We start from the raw sequence: 27,018 nt of genomic DNA on the forward strand, positions 1-27,018 counted from the left end.
GCTCTACCTACTGGGGTTCAGGCGGCAGCGGCAGAGGAGGTCCGGCAGTCCATCACAGTCTGGCCAACTTCCAGCGAAGGGGTTCTTCGGTGGAAGATTCATCTCATCCTCACCGTTGTCGAAGTTTGCAGCAACCGGTAGTGAGCTATTGCCACCGGCTTTGGGGGTTCCGAGCAGGGTCTTTCGTGTGACGGCGAAGGGTAGTCGTTGGTAATCGGAAACGGATGTGTAGATTTGGAATTTTTAGCTTATTTTCTATTCATTGCTTATGTTTATTTGTGTTAATGTTTTGTGGTTGAATGTTTATATTGAACTATATTTTGCATGTTTAAATTGCACGTACTATGTTCAATTTGATTAATGCTCACAACGTGTTTGATCAAATGCTTCAACCAATAGTTAGGTTTAATTTGACGCATTTTAGTTTGTTTAATTCTTGCTTTGTCTAGTTCTTTTAATTTAGTTAAGTGCTAGTTTTGACTGAATGCAATTAGGTTATGTTAGATTAAATTTCTTTAATGCTTTAGGGTTCATTAGATGCTTACTTTATTTCATGTTGTCTTTTATTTTCTGCAATTGTAGTTAAGTTAGATTTAGCTTTATTACTTGCATTGTCTTTCATTATTTAGATTAGATTTCATTTGATGCTACGCTATCACATAAGAGACTCCATAGCTTGATAATTGATCTAGGCAACAGATTTATTTACTTAGAGGGCTCATTGTAAAAATCTTCTCACACTCGCCATTGACGCTGTGTAAAGTTCTAAGTACTGGTAGTATGGAAGAACTATATATAAATGGATTAAGATGATAAGATTCGGCTTGACTAAAGAAAACGTTAAGTTATCAAGTGACTAGAAAGATATCTTTCTAATCACAAAACAACTTCGTAGGTTGGTCAACCAACATTTTATGTGAGCAAAATTTTCAAATTTAATGCTTTTAAGGGCATCATTTATTGTTAATTAACTAGCATCCAATGTTTGGTCAACAAAACTTTTTGATTTCGTGGATAACCAGAATTATCATTAGTGATGGTTATCCATCATCCAATGTACTATTGATTTTTGGTCGAGCAACCTCTCAGATTGTTTTTAACAAAAATAAATAAATAAAAATAATTGAAATAGAAAAACGGTCAAGTGTTATTTGTGAATTGTGATGAGCACATGAACACAAGAACAAGATACTAAAATGATAGGATAATGCACTACTTAAATTATATGAAATTATGATAAATATATATATTCATCAAAAAAGAAAAATATCAAAGAAAATTTAATTAACCATGATAAAATATGATAAAATTTATTTAAATATAGATAATATAACCAGAAAAGTTCAATGACATAAGCGATTCTATATAGCCAACCCTACTTCATGAAATAAAAACTTAAGTGATTGGTTTACTTCACACGAATATTTAGCTCATGGCATATTTCTGAGTCCATGACCTGGCAGTGGTCTCGTACTTGACTCGATCATTCTTGTAAATTTGAGCGATCTCAGGAACCAAAGGATCATCAAGGTTGGGATCAGTGAGGAGTGAGCACATCAATAACAACACCTAAAATTTGAATTCAGATTGCTAGTTAGGTTCTCTTTGGTAGCATCAAGGAAATATAGTTCAATCATCTTCTATAAATTTCTGAAGACACTATTAAAAATTGAAGGTATTTTACCAATAAGTTGTATGTCTCTTGATTATCAATAAGTTTACACAACTGAACTCCCAATAGAACTAAAGTGAAACTCAAATGAAAGCCTATAGTCATAAGAGGAGATCATTTCCCTAATGCTTCCACAGCTTTAGAATAATTCTATGGTGACCTCTTTCTGGTACCTAGTGTTTAAATTTGAAAAAAAAGGGGCTAAAATCATGGATCCCCAGCCTACAAATCTGAGTACTTGAATGTTATACATATAGGTATTATTTGACATGCATAAATAACATTTGGTTCGACATATCAATACACATATTTAGTAGTAATAATGGCCAAGCAAATGACTAATTTAAACTATCTAAAGATAAATAGACAAAAAAAAAAAAGAGAGAGAGATACTACCTTAGATATTGTCAAAATAGGACTCCATTGCTCCTTCAGAATGTCAAGGCAGATGTTGCCGTTGCTGTTAATATTTGGGTGATAGACTTTTGTTAGAAAAGATATCTGCAAGATCAATGTATTATTTAGATATCATGAAAAGGAACCATGAATCTAGTTGAGATGAAATTCCTTAATACTATGTTGACTTGAAAGGAAGGATATAGGAGAAAAGAAAAGTAATTAAATTGATAAAGTCTTCCTCACTAACTAACTTCAGCCCATCTTATTCATTTGAATGAAACTAAAATAAAAGAAAATGCCCCATGCTTATGTTGTGCACTGATTAGAAATTAGAAACATTTTCCTTGGATGAAATTAAATTCCTTCCTAGTCTCGTTTTCTTTGCTTGAAAAAATTGGTAAAATTATTTCTTTTCCTTTATTTGTTCCTTTTGCTTTTGATCAAAAAAACACACCCAATCGTCTTCGTGAAAAAATATATACACCTATGTCCTTGGTATGATATATACATTTAAATGAAATAATTTCAATGTAAGCACAAAGTTTAAGAAATATGATGCCAGCCCTACTACAAACTGTATTATAAGACTGGACTAGTTGAAAATGGGGAAAAACAAACAAAATGATCGATTACACCTTATTAAAGTGTTCAAGATGAAAGAAGCATATGCTACAGACATTCATGAAGAGTCATTGTTAGAATTTTGAGACCATAATTATAATTATAAATGTTTAATGTCATCAAATTAAATAAGTCATAATTTAATGTGATCAAATTATAATTAAGTAATATGACTTAAGGGTTTAATTATTATGAATAAATTAATGTGGATACCATGTATAATTTCTAATTTGTTGAGGGGCCAAATTAGAAATAAGCATTTAGGCTTCTATAAATAAGGATTATGGTCCCAGTTTGCAGATAACGCTTTTGTTTTGTTTCCTCATCGACAAAACTCTCTGGATACTAAGGAAGATCTGCAAATTGAAGATCTTGCCCAAATCGACTGCATACCATGGATTCTGGTACGCTTCCGTAATTTTTTGTCTATCCAGTTTATAATTTCTTAAGAATTTGAATAGAATGCATAAGTTTTGTGTTGATATTTCTCAACCCAATTTATTCTATCAGTCATAATATCAAATCAACCATCAAAATACTCATCTTAACAGATTTTTTGTGGGCAAAATGGATATGTCAGTAAACTCCATCAAATAAAGTAGAATGAATATCTAATTGAGTGAAAAGCAAGCTCATGCAGGATTCAGGTTAGCACATCTAGAAGAATATGCAAGTCATATGCACAAGCTCCTCAAAAGAGACTTTGCATATCTGCAACATATAGCATTCCCCAAAAGAAACCTGTTTCATTTAACAATATTAAAAAGCCTACCCTTGGTGGCCAGAAGGGATAATCTGGTGGAAAGTGAATATTCACTAAAAATACACCGCCTGCAAATGGGCTATCAGTAGGCCCCATAATGGTGGCTTGCCAGTGGAACATGTCCTCACCAACAGGACCTAGCAAAGTTAATGGACAAGAAAATGAAGCGGATGTATTAATAAATCAATTGATAGATCTATATCAAGTATAATTAAAATTGAATAGTCCGTAAACTATTTTAGGAATAGAATATCATAAACTAATTTCTCGAGTGAATAAGAAATTAATATCTAAAATGACTTATGAAAGATTGGTCCAATGAAATCAAACAAAGATAGTGGCCTTGAATATGAGCGAGGGTCATGGACATAAAATATATGAACACTAATCCAAGAATGCATAACTGTCAATTCTCATACGGCCATTAAAGGTTAAGAAATATATCAGGGATTAAAACCCAAGATAGAACTGTGAAAAGGATAATATTAATTAATTAATCAGTCCTTCCATGATTTCATGAAGCATTCTTTGATTCCCATTGACTGCATGCAACAGCTCGAATAGGAAATAATAAATGCGGGCAATGGAGAAGCAATTTGGCAGCGAACAATCAATCACAGACCAGCAATTGCATGAACAATCGATCACAGACCAGCAAGAATAATCTAGTTAATTAAGGTAGTTTTGCAAAAAAAAAAAAAGGCACCTTTTGTAAAGTTGTCTTTTCACCCTTTGAGGGTGTCTTGACACCTCTGGGAAGAAACTTGCCACCCTTATTAGTTAATATCCCTTACTCTTGTTCAATTCACTCAATACTCAAGTTTGAGTTCTCCTATTGAATTCTCCCTCTCCTCTTTAATGAGTTCCAGAGTTTCGAAAATTCATTTGGACTCAAAATTTAGATTACACCTATTTCAAATCAAAAGTCATGGTATCTTGAAAGAAAATTATCAATTAACCTGCAAGCACTCATCTTAATGAGAGAAAACTTGCCTTTAACTTAACATTAATTCTCTTATCCAAAGGGATAAAACAACACACAGGGGCGTGTCAACATATATAGAGATGAGTTGGCTGACCAGCATTAGTAAATCAGTGATGATGCTACTACCCGAAAGGGTGCCTCAATAGCCAAAAGGATGTGTCGAGAATCTGAAAGAGATAATCTATGTCGCCATACCAACACCTCACCCATTCAAGTTGTTGTTGACTTGTCAACGACCTGACTTACCGGGCCCAACATGGACCAATCTCATTAATTGAGACCAACAACATACAAAAGTGAATCGGAAAGGGTGGAAGTTTCATTAGTTTGATTTCACATTTGTTAGCATAACATGGTGGACGACAGAGTTCGCGCTGTATTTTGCTAAGATACCCAGAATGACATGTTCAAATACATTACTTGATTACATACATGAAAGATCATCCGAGCAACCAGAAACAGAGTCTACCTGCACTGCATGACAGCGGCGGGTCCTTCTCCAAGTCCTTCAACTCCTTCTGTAGCCTCTTGGAAGCCATGAGCAGCGAACCAGAACTCTAATCATAAACAAACGAACAAGTAATCAAGGCATTTAAAGCAAGGAGAAAGCGATTCCTGAACAAACAAATAAAAAATTTCACGCAGCGAAAGGAAAATCAGTGGTCGAAAACAAATCGGATAATCGCAATCCGAAACTTCATAATCGAAGACGCCGCGGAAACCGATCGACAACCGGAGAATGGGAGAATGAGAAATTATTACCTCGCTAGGTTTCCTTCGCCTCTCGAATCGCGAGCGTACCTCTTCTTGGAGGAAGAGGGAGCGAGGCGGCGCTCGGTATTTATAGGTAAAACGGCACGAGCTACGGGGCGCAACGTTGGCTTCGGGCCGTGCGATGATATATGTCGGCCGTGCAATTCCAGCCTGCCTGATTCGGCAGACCGCCGACTAGGACGGGATGCGTATCAGATTCTATATCCTTCCTTTCATATCTCGAATATAAAGATATATATCCATACTTCTTAAAATATCCGATATCTTTTATATTATATATTCCTTTTTCATTATATATCCTTTTATAACCTCCTTCGTTCCAAAGGAAACACTGATTTTCAAAATCGAACCAACTGATTGATTCAATATTTGAAATAATATTTTTATTTATTTAATAAAAAACAATTCATGAATAAATTTAATTATGTTCAAATATTTTTTTCATTCATTACAAGACGCTCCCATACTTTGATCACCGCCACAATTTGTAACCAGGCTAGAGCTCACAGCAAAGTCATGACTAAACCATTTAAATGAATTGAATTAAAATTTTACTAACTTAAGTCCACTGTGAACCGACCCGTATACACCAGCTTAGATTAGCCCACGATTGAGAAATATATATAAGCTAAATTTTATATCAATTTATTATTTTTCATCCCATATAAATATTCGTTTGTGTTCAATTATATTTATATATATATATATATATATATATATATATATATATATATATATATATATATATATATATATATATATATGTGTGTGTGGATATATTTGATTGATGAAACTTTTACAAAATAAAACATTAAAGATAAAAATATTTTTTAAAAAAATAATAGACCCACAGATTGATCCATCAAATCCACAACCCGTTTTAGATTGGGTTGAAAATTTTCTAACCCGTGAAGTTGACGGATCGATCCGTCCCACCAAATGATTGGTCAGTCATCGATCAACCCGCCCCACCACGGATTAGTCTATCTGACAACTCTAACAGCCACGAGTTCACAGCTACTTGCGGTTTGGTTGTGAATCATGGCCCTTTCTTCTTTCTATTTTTCTCCTTTTTAACTTTGCTATTTCTCACCAGGTTTCTTATAACGAAACAAAGAAAACCCACTATTTGTTCTATATTCAAGAGTGAACTTAAAGCAACACGAGTTTCAGACATTCAATCGATAAACAGATCATTTCGGAAGGCAAGAAATCAACAACTTTGAACCTCTACTAAATAACCCACGGAAAAACAAAGAAACCGAAAAATAGTTAAACAAGTGTTTACCATCTGTAGCCAGCAAACTTCAAATCCATTACAGATGATCTCAGTTCAACACGCATACAGAGTTCTACACAGCAGTATAAATAAAAATACAAGGAAGCAGCCACAAATAACACAGGACTTCAATCTTCTTCTCTCTCTGGAGAAAGACCACAAGGCAACAGCATTTTCTGCAACAAGAGACACGTTATCTTGCTGTACTCATCTTGTGGCAAAGGAATATAAATGGCAAAGAGGCCCAAATTACAGCACTTAATGCACTGTTCTAAAACACAAAGAACTAGTGGATCTAGCTTGACATGTGTAATCACCCAAGACTACTGATATAAGCTAAGACAGAAGAAAACTACTCAATCTTATTAAAATAAACCAGTCCACAAATCAGATAATTAAAATTAGAACTTTGTTGTTCTCTCATGCCAATCAGCTGCACATATGCAGGGTAATGTTTTCGAACTACAGCCGCCAACCTAACCAATCAAGAACCTCCATATGATCTCAACAAATAACAAATAAAGTCTACAACTTTTGAGAGAAGTTCGACTCATTTGTAGGTACAAAAAGCAAGAATTTTATCAACTTACGAGTTAGCATCACAAGAACATATGTGGATGGTGAATCACTTAGCTATCTATCACATAACATCAATTTCATATATTACAGATAAAAGGATACCATAATTTTTCCTCTACGATGCACATCTGTGATGGACGCATACATAATTAATATAAAGAAAGAAAACAAAACCAAAATCTATGATAAAAAAAAAATTCATTCGTTTCATTTATTCATCAACAAAAGGCAAAAGTAAATGATATCATGCATTTATGATGCATAACTAACTTCTATTGAACTTAAATGGGTAGCTGACTATTAATATAAATAATAGATGAAGAAGCAGGATCTAGCCTCACTTGCATAAAATTGTAGCGTTGTCTTCCAATGGATTCATTTTCAGCAATAGAAAAATAGGCCAAGATAGGGTAGTGGCCAATGTATGATGCATAACTGTCGCGTTGGATATTCACACCCCATTCACTGAAGGACATAAGAAAGATATATTTGAATTATTTTTATGTATTCAATTTATTTATGACAAATAGATAGCAACTTTGCAAGTAAGATTTGGGAATTTACAATCTATTTAAGTCTGCATGCCCTGTTCCAACATATTTAGCTTGAAGATGCTCTAGCTGAGAATTGATGTTGAATCTATCGCTTGCCTGTGTAGACAAAGTTCTATGAGATCTTTACTAATAGAAAAAATAATGATAGCTTCACTGGATTACTATTACATCTACTCAATTGAACAAAAATTTAGAAAAATTGAAAATGTACCATTAAGGTTATCCTAAAATAAACATCTCAGATACATTAATGGATTGTTGTTGGACATTCCTCCTACGTAGAGGAGGAACAGAGACGAATGGATGAATGAAAATCATCAAATATTGCTAACTGAAGGACAATGCTACTGTGATAAATAGTCTGAACTATTTGACAGGTGACTGAATTGAAGGTTAAGAATAATTGTGACAAAAAAAGACCTACTATTTGAGTGTTGATGTTTGGATAAGCTTAGCATTAGCATAGAGACAAGTGATGTTGTCTGATCAGCAAAGCCACAAGCCATATAAGGTAGTGTCAATAAAATAAAATGTGAAATAGACGGAACTAAAGTTCAGGTTAAGGTCACAATCAGGCCCACAATGCATTTAACATAGTCCTAGGTATATGACTGAGGGTTCTTTTGGATAGGGTTGTAAATGAACCAAACGTTCGTGAACAACTTTGGTGTTCGGCTTGGTAAGACTTTGTTTATGTTCGTTCAATATACGTAAGATCAATTAAATAAACAAGCTTAAACAACTCGTTAAACTAAACAAGCAAGCTTGAACACATGTGTTCAACTCGTTAATGTTTGTAAACAATGTTCGTGAATAATGTTCATGAACAATGTTCGTAAACAATGTTCACGAACCATATTTATTAATAAAACTTTTATCAATATGTTAAATAAACAAAATAAAATAAAATAAATAAATAAATTTGAATTATCAAACTCAATAACCAATCAAACAATCAACGAGCCTGAATTGAGAGATCGATAACATCTAAATGAACCAAGCTCGAACCAAACTCAAGTCAGGCTTGAATTGAGAGCTCGATAACATCTAAACGAACCAAGCTCAAGCCAAGCTTAAAACAAGCTCAAGCTCATAAAAAATAAACCAAGCCAAGTTTGAACAATCATTTCAAAGGTTTGATTCATTTTAAGTTTGGCTCACCTTGATTCAGTTACCTTATCAAATAAGCTTGAATACCCTAAAGCTCGGCTCGACTTGTTTACAATCCTACTTCTGGAAATTAAGACGCCTACAACTGCTAGCTCCATGACTTTGCCTCATGATGCTTATATTGTTACATGTGCATGTGTGCTAAGGTTTAATCCTAAGAAGTAGTGGGCATAAAGATGGTGTGCACTAAAGTAGCTCGTTTGTAGGATAAAATGGATATATGCACATTGGAGGACATGATGAAGAAGAGAGGCATATGCTGTAAGTATTTATATATTCTTTTAGAATAGCAGGTTTATACCATAGTTTTAAAAAGCCCTTAGTTGAGCCGCATAATAAGCCACCTAGCTGATTTTTGAAGGGATAGCATAGCGACCGCATATGACATATGTAGTCTACATACGTAGTTGAAAAAACTTATTTGGTTCATTTGCATTAATATGAACCGAACCAAATTGACTTAAACCCTAAGCTACTATATTTAGTAGCTTGTAGCACGTACCATTTTAATACTGACTAAATATTCACATACCCAATGTGTTTTTGCAATGGGTTGACATCGTACCATTGCTATACTTTTTCAAACGTTGGTTTATATGGTCAGTCACCCATGGTTTCTTCCTAATTTTTTTTTTATCATTTTGTACTTCAGTGCTTGTTATCTTGTTAAGTATCAGCATCAGTTGGTATTTGGTTTGTCTTGATCTTTCACATTTGTAGTGCTACAAAGTGATCTGATCACTAACCAAGAATGAATATGGCTGAGGAATATTGAGGCATATAAAATCATAGGTAGTAATGAAAATTCTGATTTACCACACTTAAATCCATTAAATTCTTTTGAGTTTGATTTTCTCATTCCCCTCCCTGGTACCACAAAATCTTTGCTTCATTTTGCAGAAATGACATTTCTTTAGGTTCTTTTTTTTTCCATACAAAAACAGGCAAATAGATAGACCTCAGAGAGATATCAGCAGAGGAGCTAGCGTAGGAGAAGTGTGAAATGTAGCAAGTCTCCTTGGTTCTGGCTTCCTTTCAGAGTCGCAAGAGCCCCAACAACAATAGCCACTACAATCGCGTCCGCCACATCAAGTCTTGATGTGGGATCTCCATTCCTCAAACTTGTGTAACGTCCACAGCTCCACCAGTGCTTCAACTTGAATTTCTATATATGAAAAAAATCTATCTTTGTCTTCCTTTTCTTGCAAAAAAGGGTGAACCTTCTTCCAGATTTGATACAAAGTCGAAGACAACATCATTAACCAGACTACCTACGCCTCGAAATAGATACCTCCCCTTCTCTAGCCAAAAAAACCACAAGGGGAGAAGCTATGATGGAGTCTAGGGACGACATTGACAAGGCCAACTACAAGGGGTTGCTCAACCTCGTTTCTGGATTCAACGAAGCGAACGGCTGCCATGATTTGTAGCCGAAGCTTGCTAACGCTCAACTTCGGTTACATCGCCAGGAACTAACCGCTAACCGGAAAGAACCACATGGATTTCGAAGGATAACATATACCAAAACCTCAAAATCAGAAAGAAACGAAGAAAACAAGGGCAACTAGCGTTATTATTGCACCTTTAAATCCATTTTTCACCGTCGTCGTCGAGGAGGAGACAGAGATCGGCCGGTGAAATGAAGCTTTGAGACTAGGGTTTCTGGTATTTTAAATGAGTATATATAGAAGATTGAAATAATTCTTATTATAGGGATGTTTGTGTGGAGTTTATAAACATTTTATTTACGCTGACTCAGGCCTGCGCGCTTGAAGTGCGTGACTTAGTGGGCTAGGCTCAACTTTGCCTACTCAATCACGAATCTAGGGGTGTAAATGAATCAAGTCGTTTGTGAACTATTCAAAATTAAATTCAATAAAAGTTTATTTAAGCTCGTTTAATGAGGCTCGTTAAGCTAAATAAAACAAGCTCAAGTTATACAATACTCGACTCGTTACCTCGTGAACATGTTCGTTAGTAAACTCATGAATCAACTTTTAAATGAAAAAAATAATAGTTTTGATATTAAATTTATAGATTTTACACTTTACTTGTGAAAAATATAAATAAATATATTAAATTTATTTATTATAATAAAATTATAAATTTTAATAAGAATATTATATATTTTTTAAATATATAATTTAATTTTTAATAAATATTTAAATTTATATTTATTAAGCTCATTTAAACTCGATAAAAACTCATAAGTATAGATACACAGGTGTTTAAATTTGAAAAAATTATAGTTTCTCTAAAAGATAATTTTGTTTTGTAATTCTTTAACGAGTTGGATACACGAGCATTAATGATAATCCCCAGGTGTACATCGGCTTTTAGGCGACGGTAAATGAACTAAACCTTAAACATTTACGAAGATTTTATAACTATTAGTTATTGAGAGATTATAATTTTTTACTATCATAAGAATATATAATATATTAAATCGCTAAGAAATTTATAATTGGTTATAGTGTAGAACCCATAATGACCTAAATTTTAGATTAAAAAATATTATTTAAAATCATTCTAGAGGTTTCAAATAATTTTAATTTGATAATTTTTTATATTGTAATAGTTATGATATATTCAAAATTAAAAAAAAAGTTAGATGCTCATAGAGTCCATATAGGAGGTGCAAATATATATATATATATATATATATATATATATATATATATATATATATATATATATATATATATATATATATATACTTTTGATATTGTACGTGACGTGCACAGTACGCGACTGTGCGCATCGCGCACCATATCAATTTTCTTTTTTTTTTTAATTATTATATTTTTTTTAATATTTTGAATTTAAAAAATTCAACATTTCCTTATATAAAATCTTAGTATATAGATATTGTTGGGACCGGAAAGTAGCTAGAGGGGGGTGAATAGCTCGTCGCGCTCTCGTGCTTGGCGTTGCTTGCTTCTTGCGATGATATGCAGCGGAAATATACAAGAAAACAGCACTCAACGCTAACACTAAAAATTTACTTGGTATCAACCTCAAGAAGAGGTGACTAGTCCAAGGATCCACACACTCACACACCCTCCACTATGAAAACACTCTTTTACGGTAACTACCGAAGGCGAAGAAGCCCTACAAGCTCACAGTACAAGAAGAAAGGGAAGGGAAATCCAATACAAGCAAAAACTTACAAGATATGCACAAGAAACTCTAACCCTAGCTTCTTCCTTGCCTCTTGACTTGGACGTGCACCAGCACAAGCCTCCAAGAACCTTCAAGATCTGGCGTGAGAGCTGTGGAGAAGTCGCTGTGGAATCGCTGTGCTCGCTAGAGAAGAAAGCCAAGAGATCTATCGATGAAATCACACGCCAACGTCTTTATCCAGCGCAAACGGTCGGATCCCAATCGATTAGATTGCTCCCAATCGATTGGGGAGGCTTTGGATCGATCAGTCGATCGATCCAGAGCGCCTCTGTACTCCTAGAAATCGCCTAAATCGATCGACCAATCGATCCAGGGCTTATCGCGCGAAAACAACACCTCCCAATCGATCGCCTGATCGATTGGAGGCTCTGGATCGATCGGTCGATCGATCCAGAGCTATTCTGTGTGATCGTGCACTTCTCCCAATCGATCCACTGATCGATCGGGAAGAAGTTTATCGCAGGGGGTTCACCCAATCGATCAACCGATCGATTGGGCATAAGCCAATCGATCAACCGATCGATTGGGCATGAGCCAATCGATCGGCTGATCGATCCAACTCCTTGTTTCTGCCCAAAACCAAGTTCAAACCCCCCTAAGCCAACATCCGGTCAACCATGACCTGTTGGTTCATCATGCCTAGCATCCGATCACTCTTGACCTGCTAGGATTCCTTCACCAAGTGTCCGGTCAATCCCTTTGACCCACTTGGACTTTCACTAGATATCTGGTCAACCTTGACCCATCTGGATTTCCTCATGCATGGCTTCACTCACCAGGTCTTTCACTTCTGCCTAGCTTCACTCACTAAGACTTCCCATCTACCTGGCTTCACTCACCAGGACTTTCACCTAGCTTCACTCACTATGATTTCCCAACTGCTTGGCTTCACTCACCAGGACTTCCCATCTGCCTGGCTTCACTCACCAGGATTTTCCTTCTGCCTAGCTTCACTCACTAGGTCTTTCACCTGGCTTCACTGATCACCAGGATTTCCCAGTCAAGTATCCAGTCAAACTTGACCTACTTGACTCTCCTTCACAATCTCTCCACATGAACATTTGCACCTACAATCTCTATGTGTTGTCTACATGTATTGTCAAACATCGAAACCCAACCATCGAGACTCGAGCTTGACTCAATTCAAGCTCAGTCAACCAGGTCAACCTTGACCTTGGGAATATTGCACCAACAGATATATCCCCTAAACACATTACAATACTCTGTAAATACTTAAATTTATTTTATTTTTAATTTTTCTTTTAACTAAACACTATAACCCAATTGGGAAGTCTGAACCTTAGAAGTAAAATTTTTAAAAAGAAAATTAGCTTAAAAATGATAACCCTATTAGAAAATCTGAACCCTAAAATAAAATCATTAAAAAAAATTAATTATTTTTCTAATTCAAAATTAAAAAAAATAACAAAACATAGACATTTTGAATTAAAAAAAATAATATTTCTTTATATAGGTAGCTAATACTTTAAGATATCCCCTTAACATATTATAATACTGCGTAAATACTTAAATTTATTTCATTTTTAATTTTTTTAAATTAAATACTATAATCCAATTGGAAAATCTAAACCCTAGAGGTAAAATCTTAAAAAAAAAATTTAACTGAAAATTATATCCCAATTAGGATGTCTGAACCCTACCAATAAAATCTTAAAAAATATATTTTATTTATTTTTTAATCAAAATTAAAAAAACAAAAAAATCATGGTATACTGCGCGATGCGCACAGTCGTGCACTGTGCGTGTCGCGCAGTATATCAAAATCGTATATATATATATATATATATATATATATATATATATACCAATTAATTCTAGATGATTGAATGACCAATTTAATACCTATTAAAAGTTTCTATAGGCCATTGAGCCTGTCCGAGCGATGAGTCAATGGACACTGGGGATGTGGCGCTCTCCGCTGTCTTTGGATGATGACGTGGACCTCCGGCGAACCTGCAACAAAGCCGAGCCGGGAAGGGGTTCCCGGCGACGACCCTCCGACGCTCAAGTCAAGTAGCGAAGAAGAAGCAGAATAACGCTACTGTGGCTACAGTGATGAGAATTGCATATTTTCGTCGAAGTCTAGGGGTCCTAATATAGGACCCCGGGGAGGTGCGTCCACGCTTCCTGAGGTGTGCACGCTTTCCCAAACATACTTCAAACATGAATGTCAGAAAAGCATGTATGACCCCATTCTGCAACCGTCCGAGCATATCTCCGACGAGATAGTGGAACCTTTCACCGTACGATCCTCTGTACGGCTCGGCCGCCGACCATGTTGCTTGTCGGCGGTAGCTGTCTCGAGAATGATATCACTAACTGCCCTTTTTATCTTCTTCTGAGTCTTTTGTCTATTGCTGGGCTAGCTGGGATGACCACTCGGCCTTCCGGGCGTTCGGGTAGGTACATGCCTTGGACCGGGCGGGAAGGTCGCTCGGTCACCTACTCGGACGGGGCACATGCTGGTCGATCTGCCATTCAGCCGAGCGGACCGGCCGCTCGGCGCAAAGGTTCCCCCCAGGGGAATCCCGAGAGTGTCGGAAGCTCGACCTAGGGTCGAGCTATCTTTGCACCGGCCTGGGAGTTACCCTGGTCAGTCAACCAGGTGACTTGACTGATCGATCGGACTGGAAGTTCGTCTGACCGTGACTTTGACTTCCACATGTCGTTAACCCCTTCATATGTGGGCCCCAATCCTTACCACCAGATCACGTGCCTTCCCTTCAAGTCTAGTCGAAGGAGGTGCTAAGTCCGACTGATTGGACTGTGAGTCTGGTCGAGCGATAGCCGTTCTGCCACTTTCAAAAAATATCCTTCCGCTCGGCCAATATGGAGTCAAGTATCGTCGTTCGGGCGTCTACAGCTGATTACCCCTCCGGCCTGGAGTCGTTCATCGCTGACATCCCCGGGATCCTCTTGGAATACGTGCAAATCCTTACCATTAAGGTTGAGCACGCGGCCCCTGCCCCGTAATAGGGCTCACTAAATGTGCTCCTGTGACCTGATGCCACGTGGTGCCACTGTCGTCATCGTACGACGGCGGCATCGCGTCCGATGGGACCTTCGGCAGTTTGAAATGGGCGGTTAGATATGAGCCTCAGGTCCTGTGACCTGGATCTGACGGCTCGGAAGGATCGGGCCCAACCTTATAAAGTCTGTCGCCCTCCTCCGTCGCATTCTCGCAGTCGTGCGTTCAGAAGCCTCCACTTGCGCTCAATGCTCCGGCGAACTTGCTCCTCGGCGTTCCGGCGACTCTTCGTCTTCTTTCTAGGTCGTCTTCTTCTCTGTAAGAATCCCCCCTCCTTGCCTCTTTGCTCTTTCATATTTTTCTCCGCATCTATATTTTGACACTGTTCTGATCACCTTCTTTGTCGTCTTTTCCTTTTTTTCTTTTGCGTCCATTTTTCCTATCGCTTCGACGATGGCCAGCACCTCCCAACCCCCCGAATTTACTCCCGGCCCATGGTATACGACCATGGAGTCGCGGTTCTGATGCGGAGAGTCTAGTCAATGCTTTTGATCTTCCCTCTAATTTCGAGCTTATCCTGCCCTCGCCTTCCGCCCGGCCGCATAAATCGCCGCACGACACCGTTTGTTTTTTCTGCGATCAATTTGTGGCCGGTCTGCGGTTTCCTCTTCATCCCTTCATCGTTGAAGTCTGTAATTTCTTCGGTATTCCGCTCGGCCAGCTGGTACAGAATTCCTTCCGCCTTTTGTGTGGATTCATGGTTTTATTTAAAATCCACAATATCCCCCTCCGTCCGGAGGTCTTCTACTATTTCTGCTATCCCAAGCAATCCGAGCTGGGCACTTATCTGTTCCAGTCTCGGATCGGCTTAGCCTTTTTTGACAAAATGCCCTCCTCCAACAAACACTAGAAGGAGTATTTCTTTTTCCTCCGTCTTCCCGAGCGGCTTGCTTTCCTCACTAGGTGGCGGGTCGGACCGCCCACTTCTCCCGAGTGAAGAGGTACAAAACCCGTCCGGACTACCTCCAAGCGGCCAATATGCTGGCCGGTCTGAAGATGGACATCAACAAGCTGCTGCCGGAGGGTGTCATGTATATGTTCAGCCTGAGCCCGAGCCGAACCAAGCTCCCGAGCAGCTTCGGTAAGAGATTTACTTGTGCCTTCGCTTTATGTCTAACTGATTTCCTTCCTCTTCTTTTGCAGCTAACATCGTAATGGAATCCGTGGTGTTCGGAATCTTAAGGAAGAAGGCTGAGGCGATCGAGGCAGCGGCGGCCAAAGAGATGGAGCTCTTGAACATCGTCCCGGTCGGCTCTCATGAGGGTGAGAGCGAGGCGGGAGTTGAGGAGTCCGCCGCTCAGGCCTCTCCAGTGGAGGCGGTGGGGGGCGAAGCAACAACCAGCAGGGGTCCCGCCGCGCGAGAGGAGGACCCCGAACTAGAGGATGATCTCCCTCTCAGTAGGAAGAGACACCGGACGGAGACTCCTCTAAGATCGGCCACCTTCGCGGTGCAGCCGTCCGAGCGGACGAGCGCTCTTCTCCTGGAGGCCGGGCACAATCTGTTGAGGCGCTTTCTTCTGAATGGACCCCCTCCCAGCTGGAGCTGCCAGCAGACCCCATCGCTGCTCAGCCGGTCAGCTCCCTGCCCCCGGCGTCTCAGAGACCTCGCCGCTCGGACATACTCTCCACGTCGTCCGCACCAGCATCTGATCCCTCCGCGTCTGCTCACACGACGCAGGGCAGGCGCCGCACCATCAAGGCCACTCTGCATCTCCCTACCGAGGAGTACATGACGGAGTTGGATCGACCCACGACCCCTGAGCACATGATCGCCATCCGGGGGCCGCTCGCCGAGGTATGGGCGGATGACCGAGCCTGCGTCGCCGTAATGCCTCCTGATCTGTTGGCCAACAGTCACATGCGGCATGCCACTGGCGTAAGTCTTTCATCCACCCAAACTTTTTTGTATCGCCTTTTCGTTTGACACTAAAAAGCTCCTTTTTCGTTAGCGTTGGGTGGAAGACGTAGCGGTTGCCGCTCGTCTGGCGTTGTTAGAGGAAGAGCTGAAGCAGCTCAAAACTTCTGGCGGTTCGTCCTCCACTCAGGGCCCCTCATACGCTGAGCTGCAGAAAGAGCTGGCCAAGACGAAGGAGTTGCTGGAGGCTGAGCGCAATAAGACGGCTGATCAGGCGTACATGCTGGGCCAGTTCAAAAAACAGGTCAAAACCTTTAACCGAAAGATGGACTTGGCGACCAGCTGGAAGAATCAAGCGATCGCCGATCTAGATGCGAAGAACGTGGAAGCTCGGGCTCTAGAGCGGCGGGTGAAGGAACTAGCTGACCTGCTGGACGGTGAGAAGAAGGGCCACTCAGAGGAGGTTGCCAAGCTCAAGGACGAGCTGAGGGCCCTGCAATAGGCTCTTGATGCTTCCCGCGCTGCCTTCAAGGAGTACCAGGAGGCTGAGCCTGGCCGATTCGTCACACTGAGGCAGAGGTACATCCGCTCGGACTAGTTCGTCCAGAAGGTCTGCGACCAGCTCATCCATGCTTTTGAATTGGCCATCACTGCCACGGCGGATCACCTGAAGGCCCAGGGTCATCTTCCAGAGTCCTTCCTCATCCCCGTCCGGGAACATGCCACACTCCTGACCACTATCCCCAAATATGTTTTTAATCATATCAAATGAAGTGTCTTTGTATTTCTGCCGTTCGGTCGGCAAAACTTTATTTTAAATGTAATTTTTGTTTTGTTAGCTTGTGTTCCCCCGATCGGCATCAATAGCCATATGGTCTGAGCGGGTGCTTTGCCAAAACGTTATTTCTTCCTTGTCTCTGGGCTTAGGCTCGCTATTCGCCCAGCCTTAGATGCTAGGCTTTAGGATAGTCGAATGACAGTCTTCAGGCAGGGGGGGTTTATAGTCGCCGGTTTGACTCTAGAGTTTAACGTCACCGCTCGACGGTCTTTAGGCCGAGGGGTTTATAGTCACCGGTCTGACTCTAGAGTTTAACATCGCCGCTCGACGGTCGTCAGGCCGGGGGGTTTATAGTCGCCGGTCCGACTCTAGAGTTTAACGTCGCCGCTCGACGGTCTTCAGGTCAAGAGGTTTATAGTCGTCGGTCCGACTCTAGAGTTTAACGTCGCCGCTCAACGGTCTTCCGAGCTGGATATTTATGGTCACCGCTTCGACCCTAGAGTTTAACGTCGCCGCTTGACAGTCTTCAGGCCGGGGGGTTTATAGTCGCCGGTTCGACTCTAGAGTTTAACGTCGCCGCTCGACGGTCTTCAGGCCGGGGGGTTTATAGTCGCCGGAACAACTCTAGAGTTTAACGTCGTCGCTCGACGGTCTTCCGAGCGGGATATTTATGGTCGCCACTTCGACCCTAGAGTTTAACGTTGCCACTTGACGGTCTTCAGGCCGGGGGGTTTATAGTCGTCGGTCCAACTCTAGAGTTTAACGTCGTCGCTCGACGGTCTTCAGGCCGGAGGATTTATAGTTGTCGGTCCGACTCTAGAGTTTAACGTCGCCGCTCGATGGTCTTCCGAGCGGGATATTTATGGTCATCGCTTCGACCCTAGAGTTTAACGTCACCGCTCGACGGTCTTCAGGCCGGGGGGTTTATAGTCGCTTGTTCAACTCTAGAGTTAATGCCGCCGCTCGACGGTCTTTTGAGCGGAATATTTATGGTCGCCGCTTCGACCCTAGAGTTTAACGTCGCCGCTCGACGGTCTTCAGGTCGGGGGGTTTATAGTCGCCGGTCCGACTCTAGAGTTTAACGTCGTCGCTTGACGATCTTCAGGTCGGGGGGTTTATAGTCGCCGGTCCGACTCTAGAGTTTAACGTCGCTACTCAACGGTCTTCGTGAAGTTTTGCCGTTCGGTGTACACTGATTATATCTTTTGCCTTTTTTCTAATCTTTACTCCTGCAGCCAAAGGATACAGACGAACAGATCATACACGAAATGAATTATACTGGCGCACCTTTGACCCAGCCCGGTACGGCTGGAGATGGTTTGCGCTCCATGGTCGCTCCAGCCGTCGTCCGTCCTCGTCCTCCAGGTAGTAGGCGCCCGATCGGAGCCTCTTGACGACTTTGAAGGGCCCCGCCCAGGGAGCCTCTAGCTTGCTTACATCGCCGACCGGCTTCACCTTCTTCCACACTAGGTCGCCGACCTAGAATGCTCTGGGAATTACACGCCTGTTGTAATTCTGCTTCATTCTTTGACGATACGCCATCAACCGGACGGCTTCTTTGGCTCGCGCCTCGTCAATCAAGTCCAGCTCCAGCTGCCTCCGCTCGGCGTTGTCTCCATCGTAGCTCTGGATCCGATCGGACTCTACGCCGACCTCAACTGGGATGACCGCCTCACCCCCGTATACCAAGTGGAACAACGTTACACCCATTCCCCCCTTTGGGGTCGTGCAGATTGCCCATAATACGTCCGACAGTTCGTCCACCCAGCTTCCCTCAATGTGATTGACCCGAATATGAAGAATTCGAAGGATTTCCCAGTTGGCTACTTCGGCTTGACCATTGCTTTGAGGATACGCCACGGAAGTGAAGTGCTGTTCGATGTCATACCCCTCACACCATTCTCTGAGCTGCTGACCGATGAACTGCCACCCGTTATCCAATGCAAGCCGACGAGGAATGCCAAACCGACAGATTATATGTTGCCAGATGAACTTCTTGACCATCTGCTCGGTTATCTTTGCTAACGGTTTGGCCTCGACCCACTTGGAGAAATAGTCGACCGCTACTAGTAAAAACCTCCGCTGCCCGGTCGCCATAGGGAAAGGCCCTACGATGTCCATGCCCCACTGGTCGAACGGGCAGGACACTGTGGACGCCTTCATCTCCTCCGTTGGCCGATGGGAGAAGCTGTGGTACTTCTGGCAGGACAAACAAGCAGCGATGGTCTGTGCGGCATCCTCGTGTAGAGTGGGCCAAAAGTACCCAGCTAGCAGAATCTTCCTTGCCAACGATCGACCGCCCGAGTGTCCTCCACAAGACCCCTGATGCACCTCTTTCAGTATATATTCTGCGTCTTCTGAGCTGACGCACTTCAACAACGGTCGAGACAAAGGTTTCTTGTAGAGCTGATCCCCAATAAGGGTGAACCGACTGGCTCTTCTTCTGAGCAACTGGGCCTCATTCTGATCGGAAGGCGTGGCTCCCGAACGTAAAAACTCCATTATGGCTGTTCTCCAATCTCTTGGGAATGTGAGGCCTTCTATCCGGTCGATGTGTGCCACCAGGGACACCTGCTCGATCGGTTGTTGAATGATGACCGGTGATATAGAACTTGCGAGCTTGGCTAGTTCATCTGTTAACTGGTTCTTGGCTCGAGGGATCTTCTGTATGACAATTTCGGTGAAGCCGGTTCGGAGCTTTTCAAAGGCCTCCACATAAAGCTTGAGCCTCGCACTGTTTATCTTAAAGGCCCCTGTGAGTTGCTGAGCGGCCAACTGGGAGTCTGAGTAAAGTATCACCCGGCTGGCTCCCACGTGCCGCGCGGCTTACAGGACGACTATGAGGGCCTCGTACTTTGCTTCATTATTCGTTGCTCGGTAATCCAACCGGACGAACAGATGTATCTGCTCTTCTTGAGGAGAAAGTAATAAAATACCGATTCCGCTACCGAGCCGAGTGGATGACCCGTCCATGAATACTTTCCATAAAGCTTCAGGCTCGGGATTCTGTACTTCAGTTACAAAATCTGCCAAGGACTGTGCCTTAATCGCCGAACGGGGTTGATACTGGATGTTGAATTCACTGAGCTCCATTGTCCACTTGATGAGCCGCCCGGATGCTTCTGGATTGAGGAGTACTCTCCATAGTGGGCTGTTCATCATAATAATGATAGTATGCGCCAGGAAATAGGGGCGGAGCCTCCGGGTGGCCAGGACTAGCGCGAATGCGAACTTCTCGAGACCGATATAGCGGGACTCAGCATCTTTTAAAATGTGGCTCAGGAAATACACGGGCTGCTCTTCTCCGTTTTCTTTTACCAGCGCTGAGCCGATAGCATGCTCGGTGGATGACAGGTATATACGGAACGGCTCGCCTACATTCGGCTTAGCCAATACATGTAAAGAATTCAGATAGGCCTTCAATTCTTCAGACACCCGATCGCACTCCTCGTCCCATTGAAACCTGGTAGCTTTACGCAGGATCTTGAAGAAAGGTAAGCTCTGGTCGACTGTTCTGGAGATGAATCGCGATAATGCCGTTATCCGACCGATAAGGCGCTGCACTTCCCTCAGGTTTCTAGGAGGCGGCATATCCTGCAGTGCTTTCACCTTACTAGGGTTCGTCTCTATGCCCCGCTCGGTCACGATATAGCCAAGGAAGCGTCCGCCTTTTGCTCCAAACAAACACTTTTGGGGGTTCAACTTGACTCCATACCTCCTCGGTGTTCGGCAGGTTTCCTCTATATCTACACCAAGATCCACCGCTCGGAATGACTTAATGAGTATATTATCCACGTATACCTCCAGGTTGCGCCCGATATGCTCCTGGAACACTTTGTTCATCAGCCGTTGGTATGTAGCCCCAACGTTCTTTAGTCCGAATGACATCACGTTGTAGCAGTAAGTGTCGTCCGCAGTAACGAAGCTCACTTTTTCCTGATATTTCTGGGCGAGCGGCACCTAGTGGTAGCCCTGATACGCATCCAACATGCATATCAGCTCACATCCAGTGGTAGAGTCTACCAGTTGGTCGATCCGGGACAGAGGGTAAAAATCCTTCGGGCATGCCTTGTTTAAATCACGGAAGTCGATGTAGACTCTCCATTTGTTGCTCGGCTTGGAGACCAACACCACATTAGCGAGCCAGCTCGGGAATTGCACCTCCCGTATATGGCCGGCCTCTAGAAGCTTCTCGACCTCAGCTCGGATGATGACATTCTGTTCGGCGCTGAAGTCCCTCTTCCGTTGCTTCACAGGCCGAGCGTCTGGCCGGACATTAAACTCGTGCTGCACTACGCTCGGCAAGACTCCCGGCAGCTTGTGAGTCGACTAAGCGACGACATCGCAGTTTTGTTGGAGACATCTGATCAGCTTCTCTTTTTGGCTGCACTACAAGAAAAACCCTCATAGACATCGGTTTTCCACCGCTGTCTATTACATTTTCGACCGATGTCTAAGAAGGCGATGTAAAAGGTCTACCATTTTAGACATCGGATTTTAACCGGTGTAGTATCTCTTAACGACATCGGGTGTAAAATCGATGTAATATTATATGTTAATAACACCAGTTTTGACAGCGGTATATGACCGATGTAATATTAGTTAATGACACCGGTTTTGCAGCGGTGGAAAACCGATGTAATATCATTATTGTTTAACAACACAAATTCGATTTCTGAAATAGTGAAAAACCAATATTATCACCAAGCAAATCATAAAATTAAGTTAATATTTTTAATTCACTAAGAAAATCACAAATAAAAATGCACCGATGTATCTAAACACACCAAGTTAATATCCATATAACAAACACATAAATATTCTTCTTACAACATAAAAAGATAATAGATATTGTGCACATCAAGTCAGTATCCACAAATTACACATAATTATTCTTCTTACAACATCAAAAGGTAATAGATATTGTACACATCAAGTCAGTATCCATAAATTACACAAATATTCTTTTTACAACATCAAGATAGTATTCGCAATTTACATTCCATGCAAATGCAACTTGCATTGTTTGTGCGAGCAAGCTTACACTACAAACTTTAATGCCTCATGGCATGATAAAGCGGTCGATACCACAGGTTATATGCACCTGGAACTTCGGAGATGAAGTAAATGATGGAAAGGAGCCAGATCTTGACACCTGGAGAACAAAGAGCAATCTTCTTTATTGAGATATAACAAACTAGTCATAAAATCTGTAATACAGTAAAAAATATTGATTCACATATGAGTATCAGAATTGAAGACAAAAATGAGCAATCTTCTTTGATAAGACGGTATAAAACATGGAAACACACTAGATGACAAACTCTAACTCTTATCTGGCTACCTCCTCCCTCTATCCAAGCTGCTGTTACTGCTATGATATTCCAAAACAAGGAACCAGCCAAACCCGCAGGATAGATTGCACGAGATTTGAATATTTACTTTTGCCAGTGTCTTTGAAGACCTAACATAAGTGTTCATTGAACTATAAAATAGATGCATTACCATCTAGTGAAATGCTTATACCTTTTTTTTCTTAGAAACATCTGAACAAAAATCAAGAAATGTACATTCAACAATAGGAACAATAAATTTCATACTACTATTTTATGTGAATGTTCGAATATTGTAAGAATTGAAAATGCAAAAGTTATTAATTAACGGTAACAATCCTTTGAAAACTTGTAATTGTAATTTGTGATTCATGAAACTGAAGGAACAATAAGCTATAGCAAAAAACAACATACCCAACAATGATGCAAAAGCAAAATATTGCAATCTTTGCAAGTGGACTGGTATTTCATTTTCAACATCATGGTGTATGATAGGGAAAAAAGGCGGCCAATTTTTCTCCTCAATGATAATGCCCGCTACAAAGGCACAAAAAGTTAAATCAGCATATGAACAAAAGATAAACATTTACTAGACAGAAAATATATAGTACCTTGGGCTGCAGCTTCTTCTATCCGTTTGAGTTCCTAGATGAGAGGAACATATTGTGGTCAAAGTTTTATATGTTAGAATCTGCTATTGAATGTAAACAGCTTATTTATTCACACAACATTATGAAAAACTACAAGTTGCAATAGTGCATCTGAGATTCTTTCAGCATTTAACTCAAGAATATACCTTCCCTCTTATCTAATTCTGCTTCCCTGGCTTGAAGCTCCTTCTCCCTTCTCTTCATATCCTACATGAAGAAATGGAACTAACATGGAAAAGAGTTCACAAATTCACTCGATGAACATGACAAAAAAATAACAAATCAGTATATTCTAGCAAGATACATGTAACCTTACAAAGCATTGGAGCACTACTTTGCTCCCTAAGAGAATATTTTACAGTTGCATCACAGTTAGGTGTTCATAAGGATTTCAACAGAAATCCGCTAGTCTTGCTAAGTACAAAAAGGGGGGGGGGGGTGAAGGTAACAAAAAGCATTCACTTGATCACTTCTTACTTAATAATATAATAATTAATGATGATCATATTTAGAGTTTGATATGTGCTAAAACGCTTATCATCAAAAGAAACAGCAATAAGGCTCATGCTCTATTCTAATAAACACAGAACGTAAATACCCCTTGGCCAAGCATGTGGACATATGTTTTGAACATTTTGACAATGTAGATATGTATAAAAGTTAACCAAACTAAGCCGAATGAAAAATAAGGTTCAAATTGCTCATGCATTCCAACTATAGAAAAATAAACTTACTATCATGTAAAATGACCCTCCTCCATGAGTTGACTTAACAGCTTTACTACGAATACCAGGATCCTGCAACAGAGGGTTTCACATAGCTGGCTTGAATATATTCCAAAAAGCAGTGATACGATTCCAATTATAGCTGGGAAGATGTTGCTACACAACATTATTCTTAGTGTCATATTTTTGAGGTTAATGAAATTTTTTTACATCCCTGACCCTTAACTTAGAGAGAAAAGAAAAGACCTTAATATGATCCCATAGGTTACAATCTAGCCTTTGTATTTTCCATTAATAAGAGCACACACATGTAGTATTTTCCCAAATCAATAGTAGAGAAGTTTCAGAGACTGAAGATTTTTTATGAATGCTCAAACTGAGATTAAAGTGGAAAGTAATATCACAACTGTGCCTAGCACCTACAAGGCTACAATAACATCACAAGGCCCAATTGCAGCTGATGCCTTTAAAACCATGTTTCAACTGGAATATGATCCTTATGCAATTGGAAACAATTTTGTTACACATAATCATCAACACGAATGTCAGTGATAAACCACTAATCTGAAATTGGCTATGCTCCTTAGGAAATAATGGAAAGTAAGTCGGTAACCAGGTCGCAAATGCATGGGCAAGAAGCTCCATGACAAGGATGTGCATTTGGAATCTCTCAATTAACCAAATATGAGATAATAAACGGAAGGGAATCCGTCAAAAGTAGCAATCACTGCTACAAGTTGGATACGTTACCATGAATTATAATGGGCACAAGTCATGGCACTATGAGAAAACCATCCAGCACATACAGAATCTATGAATAGAGCAAGCAGTCATGATAACAGGCACACAGCTTAAGTTACACACTCAACCCCACCTGCTTATTCATGCTAGCAAGAAAATTCTTAGGGTGAAGCAGAGTGGAGATAGACAAGGGAAGACATTATACTAAAATCTGAATGGGATAGCAACATTATAGTTCTTGCCCACTAAACAATTCCAAGGGAATTGGTAGAGGATTGTACACCCCGTCCAATGATGCAGAGAAACGCCAAAATGTCCTGGAACAATTTCTACTAAGCTGGTTTGTGACTTTCCTTGGCAATATCTTCATTCATATTTCCAGCCCCTTTAGGTGTTATGTTATTCTAATGTTATGTCATTCTAACCTAGTGTTTGACCAACCTGACCTACTTATTTAGTTAACATGGCCCCAATTTATGTGCCAATCTATTGGTTTGAAGGATAAACACTTGAGATAATATTCTTTTCAGTTTCCTAACTATTACAATTCTGCATTTGTGGAGTGCCTGTTTGTTACTCCCTTCGTTCCTCCCTAATGCCAGTATACCAGGTTTCTCTTAACTACCAACCCCAATGCAATATCCATAATGAAGCCCTGGGAACAAACTCAAACTCACAAAAACTCATATGGAGGAAAATTCATAAATTGAAGAATTATCCATTAGGTGGGGGATCTAAAACCCTTTTATAAAATCAAACAATAAGACCAACTCTCTAAAGAGAAAGTCTATCATACCCTAAAAGTACAACAAACACACAAAAACTGCAACATACAAACACACAAAAACTAAGACAACTTTTAAAATTTTAACAAACTATAAATTTAAAACCCTAAAGATTTTAACATAAAACTCCAAAATTAACCCCAGATTTCATGCCATAGCAATCCACTCATCAGGACAGCAAATCTCAAACTCTATCATGAAATCAGTGTTGATAATGCAAAATCACAATCCATAACAATCCAAGAGCGTCTTGGCTTCTATATCAGAGCCAGAGGTAAATCTATAAAGGTGGATTGTCCTTATGAAGTTCAACTGAATATGAAAATAAATCAAAAATGGCGTGGAACAGCTTTTACTTTGATAATGGAAAGCTATAGCTTTGCTTAATCTCAAAACTATGCCAAAGAAAACAATAAAGTAGGTCTTAAAAAGAAATTTGCACTCTCCCAAAGGAACCCTAACCCCAATCAACACAAAGCCGAAATAGATTGTTTTATCTTCTAATCGTCTCTAATCCTCAAAACCCTATTTATGGAAGGATAAGGACAAATCGATAAAACCTAGAATCAATTGGATTGGGGATACCATGAAATCCAAAAAACCGACCAATCGGCACCGATTCCATCTAGTGCTAAAGTCTCCATATTACTAATCAGAGACCCAGCAAGAAATTTTAGAACAAATCAAAACACAAACAAAAAATCATGTCAAAGTAAAGAGGTAACCTGGATGCTCATGGCCTTCTTGCTCGTATCCAGTTGGCTCCCTGGACGATAAAATCGAAAAGGAGCAAAAACTAGATCGATTAAGCAAGCGAAATATAAGATCCATGAAATTCGATAACCATATTAGAACAGAATACGAATACCCTTGGAGGCTTTGTTCTTCTCCATGTTCTCCATGTTCTTCTCGCATGCCATCAAAAATATGTGTAACTTAAGCGTCGTGTGTTGATTCTGATCGGGAGAGGAAGGGGCGTTGATCTAGGAAGGGGAAGAGGGAGATGAGGCTGAGAGAGATGGTCGGACGGCCAGCGGCGAGGAGGAAAGTGGTGGTGGCGTCGCGATGGTATACGGTGGACGGCGCGATATAGGTTTAAGTTTGGAGGGAAGAGTGAAGTGTT

At 40.6% G+C, this 27,018-nt stretch overlaps 2 protein-coding genes across 2 annotated transcripts; both read right to left on the reverse strand.

Moving 5' to 3' along the window:
• Positions 1-1,338: 1,338 nt before the first annotated feature.
• LOC122033391 (ubiquitin-conjugating enzyme E2-17 kDa-like) lies at positions 1,339-5,420 on the reverse strand. The gene is made up of 5 exons (XM_042592396.1): positions 5,203-5,420; positions 4,910-4,997; positions 3,465-3,592; positions 2,069-2,173; positions 1,339-1,569 (listed from the first exon to the last, which is right to left on the reverse strand). Exons 2-5 carry the CDS (start codon positions 4,977-4,979, stop codon positions 1,426-1,428), a joined length of 447 nt encoding a protein of 148 aa, XP_042448330.1. The 5' UTR covers positions 4,980-4,997; positions 5,203-5,420; the 3' UTR covers positions 1,339-1,425.
• A 1,063-nt stretch (positions 5,421-6,483) lies between these two features.
• On the reverse strand, positions 6,484-15,477 carry LOC122033835 (uncharacterized protein At4g14342-like). Its single transcript, XM_042592998.1, has 4 exons — positions 15,364-15,477; positions 7,637-7,722; positions 7,414-7,537; positions 6,484-6,669 (listed from the first exon to the last, which is right to left on the reverse strand). The coding sequence occupies exons 1-4, from the start codon at positions 15,475-15,477 to the stop codon at positions 6,622-6,624; spliced, it is 372 nt and encodes a 123-aa protein (XP_042448932.1). The 3' UTR covers positions 6,484-6,621.
• Between the last annotated feature and the right edge of the window lie 11,541 nt (positions 15,478-27,018).

Source organism: Zingiber officinale, chromosome 11B, assembly GCF_018446385.1.
Source record: "Zingiber officinale cultivar Zhangliang chromosome 11B, Zo_v1.1, whole genome shotgun sequence".
In the NCBI taxonomy this organism is placed as follows: domain Eukaryota; kingdom Viridiplantae; phylum Streptophyta; class Magnoliopsida; order Zingiberales; family Zingiberaceae; genus Zingiber; species Zingiber officinale.

Bases quoted from the DNA above. Each gene is read 5' to 3' on its own strand.
- LOC122033835 (XM_042592998.1), bottom strand. From the start codon at position 15,477: ATGGTCGTATACCATGGGCCGGGAGTAAATTCGGGGGGTTGGGAGGTG. The intron at 7,723-15,363 runs GTGATCAGAACA...TTGTCTACACAG, and splicing joins AGGAAAAGACGACAAAGAAG to GCAAGCGATAGATTCAACAT. The intron at 7,538-7,636 runs GTAAATTCCCAA...TATGTCCTTCAG, and splicing joins CATGCAGACTTAAATAGATT to TGAATGGGGTGTGAATATCC.
- LOC122033391 (XM_042592396.1), bottom strand. From the start codon at position 4,979: ATGGCTTCCAAGAGGCTACAGAAGGAGTTGAAGGACTTGGAGAAGGAC. The intron at 2,174-3,464 runs GTAGGCTTTTTA...TTGATCTTGCAG, and splicing joins ATCCCTTCTGGCCACCAAGG to ATATCTTTTCTAACAAAAGT. The intron at 1,570-2,068 runs GTAGTATCTCTC...TTCAAATTTTAG, and splicing joins CTATTTTGACAATATCTAAG to GTGTTGTTATTGATGTGCTC.